The 11,831-nt window shown below is 35.6% G+C and overlaps 1 protein-coding gene and 1 pseudogene across 2 annotated transcripts; both read right to left on the bottom strand.

Moving 5' to 3' along the window:
- Positions 1-722: 722 nt before the first annotated feature.
- LOC148565788 (uncharacterized) lies at positions 723-3,469 on the bottom strand (annotated as a pseudogene).
- A 969-nt stretch (positions 3,470-4,438) lies between these two features.
- On the bottom strand, positions 4,439-6,787 carry LOC107642027 (transcription factor bHLH162-like). Of its 2 annotated transcripts, none has more exons than XM_088488692.1 (3): positions 6,324-6,787; positions 5,789-6,130; positions 4,439-4,898 (listed from the first exon to the last, which is right to left on the bottom strand). In XM_088488692.1, exons 1-3 carry the CDS (start codon positions 6,474-6,476, stop codon positions 4,812-4,814), a joined length of 582 nt encoding a protein of 193 aa, XP_088344818.1. In that variant the 5' UTR covers positions 6,477-6,787; the 3' UTR covers positions 4,439-4,811. The 2 variants fall into 2 exon arrangements, with proteins under 2 accessions (XP_088344818.1, XP_088344819.1); XM_088488693.1 differs by having other exon boundaries at positions 5,789-6,106.
- Between the last annotated feature and the right edge of the window lie 5,044 nt (positions 6,788-11,831).

Below are 11,831 nucleotides of genomic sequence, written 5' to 3'. Positions count from 1 at the left end.
GTAATGTGACTTGATTGGACCTCTGCTCCGGTATCTGATATCAAATTGGAAGAGCTCAACCGACTATTTTATAAGTCGGTCAGCCAGCTCCGGCTCGTGTAGCGCGTGTCTCAAACGTTGGTCAGTTCTGATGTGGATGATATGACTCTGAAAATAGGCCGAAGGTGCCGGGATGAGAAAATCAATGCTAGAGCTAACTTCTCAATTTTTGGGTAGCAAAGCTTGGCATTCTGTAGAGACTTACTGATGAAGTAAATTGGTTGTTGCACTTTTTGTCTCTTTGTAACAAGGACAGAACTTATTGTTCAGTCAATAACATATAAATATAAGTAAAGTTGTTCCCATTGAAGGGACTTTTGTAAAATCGGAGGTTTTGAAAGGATGGTCTTTATATTTGAAAAACCTTTTTCACATTTGTTAGTCCAAGTAAAATTGTTTTTCTTTTTTAATGTTTGAAAAAAGCAGAAAGATTTAGATGCTAAACATGGTAAAAATCTAGATAAGGTAGCAAGTCTCCCTGTTAGATGCTGGACCTCTTTGATTGTCTGCAGACTTGCCATGTCTAATACAGCTCGGCATTTTTCAGGGTTCGCTTTTATTCCTCGGTTTGTAAGTAGAAATCCTAAAAACTTGCCTCCTTGAACCCCAAAGGCACATTTCTCTAGGTTTAGTCACATATTGTAATGTCTAATTTGATTGAAAATTTCCAGAAGGTCGTCTAACTAATTGCTGCCGAACTTTGTCGTAACAACCATGTCATCAACATAAACTTCCAAGTTTCTGCTGATTTGATGTGCAAACACTTTATCCATGAGTCGTTGATATGTGGCACCTGCATTCTTAAGCCTGAAAGGTATAACCTTATAATAATAATTTCCATATTCAGTAATGAATATAGTTTTATTTTGGTCAGAGGGGTGCATCAGAATCTGGTTATAACCAGAATAAGCATCTATGAAACTTAAAGTTTTATAACCTGAAGCATTATCTACTAAACAGTCAATAGAGGGTAAGAGATAAGCATCTTTTGGGCATGCTTTGTTGAGATCTGTGAAATCAACAAACATGCGCCATTTACCGTTGTATTTTTTTACCATTACCACATTTGCCAGCCATGTTGTGAACCAAATTTCCTTGATAAACCCGACACTGATTAGTTTTTTAGTCTCCTCTAAGGATGCATGTTTCTTTTCGACACTGAGATTTTGTTTCTTCTGAGCTATAGGTCGGACAGACGGATGCAGCACCAGCTTGTGGAAAATGACCGAGGGATTAATCCCGGGTATATCAGCAGGAGTCCATACAAATAGATCAGCATGTTGTTGCAGAAATTGCTGGAATGACCTTTTTTCCTCCAAGCTAAGAGTTGTACCTACATAAGTAAATTTTTCTGGGTTATCACTGAAATATACTTTTTATAAGTCTTCCATTGGTGTAGGTCGTTCAAGGAGCTCGACTCTTGGGTCCAGGTCGGCAAGTGTTAGGAGCTCGTTAGAGCTACAGACGCTATTCACTTGTGCTCCTATAACTCGGCTTGGTAGTTTGAGACTGATATTTTAACATTGACAAGCTTCACAATGTTCATTGTGAATGGTAGCGACAAGGTCATCCTGCACAGGAAATCAGTGTGGTTTGTAACCACACAGATCCCAACACTGGGACACGTTCACCTGAGAAGCCGACCAAGTCACCTGAAATAGGGCTGGAGTATGTTATCGCTCATTTTTATTTTCTAGAAGGTGGAATAGAATAGAACATCTGCGCTGCTTCCGGGATCCAACAATACTTTGCATACCAAAAAGTCTCTGAGCTGAATAGAGATTACCACTGGATCATCCAGATTGGGGATGTTTGTATTGAGATCAGATGCTTGGAATGTCATTTGTGGGAAGTGGAAGAATGTTTAGGAGTCATTGAAGGTGCCTTCTACCGATAACATAGCTCGGTATGTACGTTTCCATGCCGAGCTTGTTGCTCCTCCACCTGCAAAACCTACAAAAATACAATTAATAACTCCTCGTGGTTAGTCAGGGTAACATGAAGTTGATTTTTCTTTGTCCCGGGTATGTTGCCCTGCCGAGGTGTGGTCAGCAGAGGATGGAGTACGCCTTTGTATATGGCTACTGATATACTTGTCTAAATGACCCTGCCAAGCTAATCGCTCTAGTAGGTCTTTAGCAATCACGCACTCATTAGTAGTATGTCTATGTTTTTGGTGAAAAGTGCAGTATTTTGATTTATCCACATTCTTCGCGTCCTGATAATTGCCGGCCTTCCGGGGAGGTTTGATTAGTTTTGAATTCAGAATCTCTTTGATGACGTCATCTCTTTTTGTGTTAAACTGAGTATATGAGTCATAGCGAGGAGTCAGTTTAAAAGTCTTTTTGCTTTCCCAAACTTTATCTTCATCTTTGTTAGAGTACGGTTTTTCTGATTTTCGAGCTTGGCGGAGTTTCTCAATCTCCATCTGACCCTTAGCCTTTTCACGGAACTCAGCAAGGGTCTTCGGTTTGGCCACTATAATTGCTTCTTGGAGTTTCCCTGGTCGAAGTCCGCTCTTGATGGCGTGTAAATGTACCTCAGGATGAAGGTCTGGTATGGTGATAGCTACTTTTGTAAAACGGGTCATGTAGTCCTTCAGACTTTCATTCTAACCTTGTTTGATTGTGTTTAAATAGTCAGAATCGTGCAAATAGATAGAAGAGGCTACAAAGTGATCCTCAAATTGTTTCGCAAGTTCCTGAAAACGAGAAATAAAATATGTAGGCAAAGAACAAAACTAATAAAGTGCAGGACCGTCTAAAAATGTAGGAAAATAATGGCATAAAATAGGATCAGAAGCATCGTTTACTATCATTATAGATCGAAACTTTTTGACATGCTTCTTCGGGTCTCCTAGTCCATCATAAGGAGTTAAAGTCGTCGGCAGAGTGAATCTTCTGGGCATTTGGAAGTTCATGATGTCAGCAGAAAATGGCTCTACAGCGTTGTCGAGCTTGTCGGCCTCGTTCTCGGGCCGAGCTTCTTCATGCCAAGGAGTTTCAAAAATGTGTGTTGGATTGCATTCATGTTCCTCATCCTCCTCTCGTTAATTTCGATCACGTTGTTTTCCATCCGAGCATTGGTTAGTTCGGTTATCTGATTCGCCATCCATTGATTCTCCTCAGCCATACGTTGATTTGCTTGTTGCAGCTTGATCACCATCCGAAGTAGTTCAGAGGGTGTTGGTGGAGGTAGATCAGCCATGGATGGACGTGGAAGTATTGAGGCCGATGAAAAGGACAAAAAAAATTATGTCTTCGGCCCCACGGTGGGCGCCAATTGTTCTTACTTGGCTGCCGAGGTATAGCTCACCTGTGTTGAGCTTGGGCACCGAGCTTTTATATTTCCACTCCAAGCTTATTCTCCAAGAAAGATACACCTTGGTGTGAGAATGAACAACAATGGGAGAGGTATCTGCAAAAAGCATTCCGATGCTTAAGTCAGTATTTTGTGTGTATTACTTAAAAAAGGTAACCTCAGACTAGTTCTCCTTTTTGCTTTTATATTAGTAGTTCGAGACTTGAAATCTGTCTGTTATCGAGTTATAACGTATAAAGATCATAACGCTCTGATTCGCTTAATGTAATTTTAATTACTGATCTATAACATATAAACCAAATTTTTTATAATCGATTTATAACGGTCATATCAAGCACCTATATGTTATATACTTAGGAAGTTTAGTGTATTCAAAATTAACTAATCCGTATATTATTCAAACCAAAATCAAGTTTTTCAAATACTAAGACACTTTAGACATATGCCTCTCTCATGTTATGCTTGTAAACTTCTTTTCTCCGTTTTACTCTTATACTACAATCAAACTATTTAGGTTAATCATGTTTAATCTTTATAAAATAAAAATAATATCCAAAAATTTTGTCCTTTCTAAATTGTTAACTGCTATAACTGCAATCTAAATTCTATTCATCGTAAAAATCAACTATGCATTTAAATTAAATTCATTAGATTTAGGGCTTGTTTGGGTGAGCTTATAAGAAAAGATCTTTTTTCGAGTTATCTTTTTTTAAAAGATCTTATAGAAAAGTAAAAGTAATTTTATGTTTGGATATCTCATGTAAAAAGGTCTTTTTATCAATCAATTATGTTTGGGTATAACAATATAAAAGTACTTTTTTGTTTATTTATTACATGAAAAACATCTTTTTTTTTAAGGAAAAAAGATCTTTTAAAAAAAGATGTAAATTACAGCTTTTCAAAAAAGATCTTTTTTTATTTTACTAGTGCTTTTACTTTTACTACTAAAAATTTACCAAACACGTTAAAAAATAAAAAAAGATCTTTTTTCATTAAAAAAAAATTTTTTTTTAACAAAATAATAGCGCCCAAACATGCACTTATTTTTCTAGCCCCAAAATCAAACTGAAACTCACACTAGCCATAAGCGGATCTCTAATTCTACCATAAAAATACAAAGTCCAATTTCTCTAATATATGACCCAACAGGGCCTATAAACATCAGATACACCCTTCTAAGTAATAGCGTAACAGAAATTCAATTTCCTTGTGGATTGTGCGACTCATCCAGCGAGTCATCTCCAACCCTTATTTATTGCATTCGCACACACACGCGCCAACACCAAATTTCATTAAAGAGAATACCTATATCTTTGTAGGAGGTGAAGCTCTTTACCGTATAATTGGCCTTACACCTTATTTTATTTATGATTCTACCATGAATATTGAATACAATAGTTCATGATCCTTGTACTAATGGTTCTACGTGATGCAATCGTAAAGTCTTCAAATTAGTCCCACATTTCTATTGGAGCAATAAACTCCTGAAGCCTCTGATGCACCCTTGATGTTTCTACCCCAACCCTTGATATTTTATCCTGTTTAAATTAAAGTAGACAGCCATTAAATAAAATGATGAATACTTGTGATTTATGAACTCTCTAGGCAATGTGTAGCTTCTTTTAGAGAGGAGAATTCAAAATGAAAGCATTTTAACAATAGATTTCGCACTCATGTCCTCCAAAAGATTTAGGAAGCACTGGCTACCAAACATGTTTTGTTTTTCTTTATTTATATTATAAAAATAAAAAGAGATTAAATATCCTTTTATCAATCAAAATATAATTTCTCTATCTATTTATTATTATGATTTCTATTAATTTTCTTTTCAATAAATACTTAAAATGTTATAATAAAAGTATAAACAAATTGATGGCTTATTAAAAATATATATATATATATATATATATATATATATACAAAATTAAAAATAAAAAACGCTTATTATGAAAAGAATGAAAATTTGTGTAATTATATAACTATGACCGAGTTATCGACTTCAATTGTGATCCATTGGTTGAATTAATAATTCAGTAACTCAAACCGATTTGATTATTAATCAATTTTAATAATTATATACATAACTAATAATAAAAGAAATTAAAATAATTATTTACTCTCTATTTTAGGATTCATTGTTTCAAAAGTAGTTATGACATATTTCCTCTCCCTTAAATAATTGTCTTTATTTTAATTAGATTTTATTTGGAAAATAATATTAGTCATTTTTATAGAATTAACTCTATTAAAACAAGAGAAAGTAAACAATTAGTGGAATGAAAAAAAATGGTAGAAAAGTATGATAATTATTAATAAAATTTATATAACTACTTAAATTTATTTAAATTAAAATGACTCTGACTATTATTTTCAATCTAGATGGCTAACTACAAGAAGATAATTATTTGAAAATTAAACTGAAAAGTACCTGAGCATGAAGAATGTAAAATATTTTGTCCCCCACAGTTGAGAAGCTTGCAGTAACAACTTCAGCACCTTCTTCCTCAAGAACATTAATAACTTCATATAACATGAAGGTCTTGTTTCTCAATCCACAAACCAACACAACTTCTATGCCGGAGCCAAATTCTCTCAGCTCAAGCAGTGGCAATTTTGTGTCTATATTTTTGCACATTATTGTATTATTGTTGTTGTTTTTTGACTCCATCATGACATGCTGCTTCTGCTTCTTCAATTCCTCTATTCTTTCTCTCATATGCTTTATGTACCTTGCTGCCAGATCCAGCTGGTCTTGCTGGGTTAGTGTGTCCTAAACTTACACAAATATCAATTCATTCATTTTTCTTAATTAAAGGATTTAAAAAATTAAAATATCATCTAAGAATAATATATACTAGATAATCAATTTTTTTTAACCATGATTAACCAACTTTTTTTTAAATTATTTTATTTATCTTAAATTAGAGAGAGAGAGAGAGAGAGAGAGAGAGAGAGAGAGAGACCTTGGATTTGGAATATTGTGTGAATCTATGGTTGGGAGGAATAAGAGAAGTGAGCTTGAAGCAGAGAGATTTCATGTGAATTCTGCGGTTCCTCTCAATGGTTTTGCGATCAAGTTTGGAAGGCTCATTACTTGTGCTAATTGCTTTCTTCATGTTCCCTAATCAACTCCACTCAATAATAATAATAATAATAAGTATGCTACAAACAAGTACTTTAGTTTTTCTGTTATATATATGTATGTTATTAGGACGATTAATGAAAGTTTAATCAGTTTGTGAGGACAGAGAGGTTAGAAGCTTATATAGAGACAAGAGGCTAAGACTAACACGGAGAAGAAAGTGGTCTGTGATATTTGCGTAATATTCCATTCATTGGATCTGTAATAATTCATCTTTGTTTGTTGCTAACAAATTAAAACTTTAAGGCCCAAGCCAACAATAATGACAACTAACTTCTCTCTGGAGACTGCTTAACTATGTACAGTCATGGTGCATCTCTTTCGCCACATGCTTATATATTATTAGTAACTTAGTACTTTTTTAGATTATTACTATATATGGATGCATACTGTTGTGATGATGCTTATTTTCAATCTTTCATCATATGTCTCTGTCATAGGAGTGATTCTATTTAAATAATTAGAGAGAAATTATATGTCAATCTCATCTAATTCTTTCTTCGCTTTTTAAACGTCGAATTCATCATGTGTAATTTTCTTTCTTAACACAAATTGTGTCGTTCCAACTTCTTAATTATTTAAATGGAATTTGTCATATAGTAATTTTAATCTTTAGGACACGTCGTTATTCTTGTTATGTTTTAAAACCGTGACTTAAAGATTTAATTTCCTACGATCACACTTATGGACTGTAACTATATAAAAAAAATACTTTATAGTTACTGTTATTAACAGTTACACTTATGGTATTTGTTCTCTCTCTGTTGTATTTCTTCAATCTTCAATCGTTGCTCTGCTACTATGATTCTGTGATGATGTCCCTCAATTTTGTCGTCATCTATTTTACTTCTGTTCTTGTGTTGACAATGGTGGCCAGGGGGCCGTGGAATGAGATATACTAATTAAGAAAGATGCAAGACCTTACGTAATCATACACCGCGTTGGCTGGAATCAGGGGCGTGGTCCCAGTCACCCTCTTAATTAAAGCCTTAAAGGTATTTATGAGCTACATTAGTATTAAATAAAACTAAAAAAAATTGATAAAATAATAAAATAAAAAATTAATTACTATTAATTTTATAATTTTTAGGGTAAATACCATTTCCGGCCCCTAAACATTTTAAAGTGGGACATATCGCACTTTTATCATCCAGAAACCTCTACCCGATCCTCAACCAACAACATAAGTGAACGAATCGATCCCTGTGACCGGTTGCTAACAGGTTGCCTGGATGACGTGTCAGGTGGAGGCTGAGGTGTCAACTGAATGTGCCACGTGTAAGTAGGAATTATTGCAGGGACTCAAAACCCCCTCCCTGCAACTCAAACGACGTCGTTGCATTGGGTTAATATTCTCCCTCACTTTCGAAGTACATTTACTGTAATCTCCCTCTTCTTTTCATTCATTCACTAAAAAGCCCTAACACTTCATCTTCCACCATTATTTCTCTCCAGAACCTTTGCACGACGCTAGAACGGAAGTCTGGTATAATCGAATATGCGACGAACGTGTGCAGGGCATAGACGTTCACTGTGTGAGACGGCAGTGAAAGGTTAGTTCAGTTTTTCGATTTTCACATTGTGTTAGTTGAGAATGTAGTTGTTTTTCATGCATGTCTATGCGGGGTGTGATGTGAGGAACTTTACGTTCGAGATGATTAGTATGATTAATGGATAAAGTGGTTAAGAAGAAACACTGTTTTTCATTAGGGTTTGATAATGCTAGGGGTTGATAAACGTAGTGAGTAATCCGGATAATGAAATTTGTATGTAGTGGTTTTAGTGATGATAATGTTGGTGGCATTGTTGTGCATTACAGTAAAACTGTTTTTAAATATTGCAGATGTCTGTGTTTGTGATCCATGTATTTAACCATGGCGGAAAGCTTGTTAGAGCTAATGGTAAGCTACATTACTTAGACGGGAAGGTAGAGAAGTTTCCTCCAATGGATATTGATTTCGTAAACAAGAAGGACTTGGAGGAACTTTTCAAGGGTTTGGGGTACTTGACATACAAACAAATCTACTGGCACGACCTAACTGTTATTGAGTTCGAGGATGGTCTGCATGTGCTCTATGGTGATAAGGAGATCAACAACATGTGCGACTTCACTATGAGGCATAATCTGAAGGAGTTCCACCTTTACTTTGAGCATGGAGTGGATATCCCTGATGTAACTGACGATGAGCCTGTGGAGGAGGAATGGGTATCTGAAGATGAGGATGTCTTAGCGGTGACAGATTCTTCAAAATCTTCTTCCTCCTCCTACGATTCATACGAGAATGCTGAAGATGAAGCTTACAAGCCCCCTTCTCCTGGGTATGAAACTGACAGTTCTGAGAAATCTGTTGATGTACAAAGTAAAAAGAAGAAAAATGGGAAGTCTTGCTTACCTAACACCATGGCAAAGAGAAGGGCCTCCAGGAGATATACTGGTAAGAGGAGGATGAAACGTGTTCTGAATAGAGAAATGGAAAGTGGGCCTAGCAGTGGAGATTCATGGTTGGGCCAAGGCCCAGGTAGTGGAGGCTGTGTTGGGCCGGATTTGGGTAATATGGAAGGCCCAGCTAGTTAGAAAAATGTGGGGCAGAAGGGGGTTGCAACTCAGGCTGGTGAGGGATTCGTTGATGGTGATAATATTGTTTATGAGTATGAGTCTGAGGATTTTGTGACTCCAGTTTCATCTGATGATGAGAGGGGCCCTTTTGGTCCAGATTTTAATGAGGGCAAAACATTTGGAGAGGTGCAGTTTAGACTAGGGATCACCATCCCAGCCCACTCCTGCACCACCATCCCAGTCCAGTCCTGCACCACCAGCACAGCCAAGTGCCAGACTCAGGCCCAAGCTGAAGACCTTTAGGCCACCAGGTCCTCTGTCTCCACAAACAGGCCACCAACCAGCATCTACACCAGAAAATCTTGAGGCCATCACCAAGGAAACAGTTGCTGCAAGGAACCTCTTCAGACTTATTGAAGTTCATTCCAACACCAAATTTCAGGCCACCAAAGCAGACTTAGTTAACTAGAAATTTTAGACTATAAGACTTATCTGTTTATCTTGCTGTTTATGTTTTTTGGCTGCTGCACCAGAATTCTGAAAACTGCATATGTTTAAGGACATGTTTTTTTGGAAAACTACTTGGACTTACATAGTGTGTGAGTTTTATTTTGTAAACTTTGTCTGATGTACCTTCTGTGTTACCTTATGGAAACTTTGCCTCACATGGCTTGGATTTGTGAAATGACAATGTTTAATCATTGTGTAAATGTGCATTTTTACTATGTTTTCAGTTTGGTTTACCATGATTCTGTCAATCAATTACACACAAATTATGAAATGCAAAAAATACTCATAACTGACTAAACAAACTCTATTAATCCAGAAACATAGTTCATTACAATTTCACATTCTTTTCTTTCACTACATCCAAACATTGCCCCCATTACAAAATACTGAATTTACAATGTCAATAGGCATATTAACATTATGCAGCTATTACTATACTACATCCCTTTCCTATTACAATGCCCAGCAAAATCAACCCAAGCACTTTTCATCTGCTAAGAGCACCACTGTTCTTCTCATCGCTTTTGACCTCATCCATCTTCTTCTCTATCTCTGCAATTCTTTTTTCCATCTTTTTCGTTGGGTCCGATACTCCATCTTGTACCACCTCATCAATACAAAAAGAGGCAACATACTCATCTAGCCAGGCAAAGTATTTGCAATGTCATGTGTTGTTCTACATCAAACATGCCTACTGTTCAGCTCCAACAAGTTACCAAAATAACGCAACAACCCAAACAAAAACGATTTCCAAAAAATTTACCTTAAAATAGGAACAACCAAAGAAAAGCCTCCTAGGGTTTTTTGAAGTTCCAGATTCGAACAAAATGGCGTATGATCCGCAATTGCACACTGGAGGAAGAAATTTCTTCTTCATCCTTCTCGACGCTCCTTCCAGAATGCTTCCATCGGCAGTCATTCCACTGCCCCAACTCTCGTCACCCCACCGCATCTTTTCTTGCGACTGAATGAAGCACCAGAATTTGCAGTTGCCATGCCCACCATTGCAGGTCCTCTCACATAGCCAGAAGATGCAAACCCTAAACCATTTCAATCATTCAAGAATGGAAGAATATTAACCCAATGCAACGACGCCGTTTGAGTTGCAGGGAGGGGGTTTTGAGTCCCTGCAACAATTCCTACTTACACGTGGCACATTCAGTTGACACCTCAGCCTCCACCTGACACGTCATCCAGGCAACCTGTTAGCAACCGGTCACAGGGATTGATTCGTTCACTTATGTCGTTGGTTGAGGATTGGGTAGAGGTTTTTGGATGATAAAGGTGCGATATGTCCCACTTTAAAATGTTCAGGGGCCGGAAAGGGTATTTACCCTAATTTTTATAAAGGAAAAGTCTAGGAGTCAGCAACTTTGTTAAATTCTGGCCAGCATATAACCAGCAAAGAAAAGTGAGTCATTGGATGAAATTTCACACCAATCTCACACTATTAAAACTATCATTGATGGCTATTTGATGACTACAAATCACAAAAGTTACTGGCCCCTAGCATTCCTCTTTTATAAAATATATATTTTACTATTTTAATTTAAAAGTGATTAATTTTTTATTTTATTATTTTATTAATTTTTTTATTTTAATTTTTTTTTCTTTAAAGATATTGAACATTTATTAATGAGAAAAAAACATTACATCCACACAAAAAAAGGGGTAAAACAATTCTTACTCGAACATCAACGAAATAGAAAAAAAAATTCAAATAGACTAAGGATCCGTTTGAAAACTCTAAAAGCTATTTATTTTTTTTATCTTTTGGCTTATAAAAAGTTACATTAATAGTGTTTGGTACAATTTTTTAGATAAATTTTTAACTTTTCAAAAAGTTATTTAATAATATTTGAAAAAATTAAAAAATGTGACTTCTCCTATTTTTAAAAGCTATTTTATCACTCCTATTTAATGCACAATTTTAAAATAAGGACTTCTATAATAACTTTCCAAACACAAAATAACTTATTTAGAAGTTGTTATTAATAGAAATCCTTATATTTTAAGTATTTTTCAAAAGAACTTATTTAAAAAGTTTAGCCAAACTGGCCCTAAGGCTTGGTTTAGTAAAGCTTTTCGAAAAAATATTTGTACTTTTTAAAAGTTCAAACTCTTCATTTTGTGTTTGGTAAATCAAAAAGATCATGTGCTTGTACTGTAGTTTTTAAAAGATCGTGGTACTTTTAAAAGCATCTGAGATAGAGATTTTTAAAGTTGACTTATGCTTTTCAAAATTTAAAAGTCTAATATAAT

This window comes from Arachis ipaensis, chromosome B5 (genome assembly GCF_059453495.1).
Source record: "Arachis ipaensis isolate K30076 ecotype BB chromosome B5, ASM5945349v1, whole genome shotgun sequence".
NCBI lineage: Eukaryota > Viridiplantae > Streptophyta > Magnoliopsida > Fabales > Fabaceae > Arachis > Arachis ipaensis.
The sequence above is the reverse complement of the archived record's forward strand: the minus strand, read 5'-3'. Positions and strand labels throughout refer to the sequence as shown.

What these genes read in the sequence shown, in the direction of transcription:
- LOC107642027 (XM_088488692.1), bottom strand. Translation starts at nt 6,476, where the DNA reads ATGAAGAAAGCAATTAGCACAAGTAATGAGCCTTCCAAACTTGATCGC. An exon ending in CACAATATTCCAAATCCAAG is followed by an intron (nt 6,131 to 6,323) that starts GTCTCTCTCTCT and finishes GTGTAAGTTTAG; the next exon opens with GACACACTAACCCAGCAAGA. An exon ending in TTTACATTCTTCATGCTCAG is followed by an intron (nt 4,899 to 5,788) that starts GTACTTTTCAGT and finishes TAATTTAAACAG; the next exon opens with GATAAAATATCAAGGGTTGG.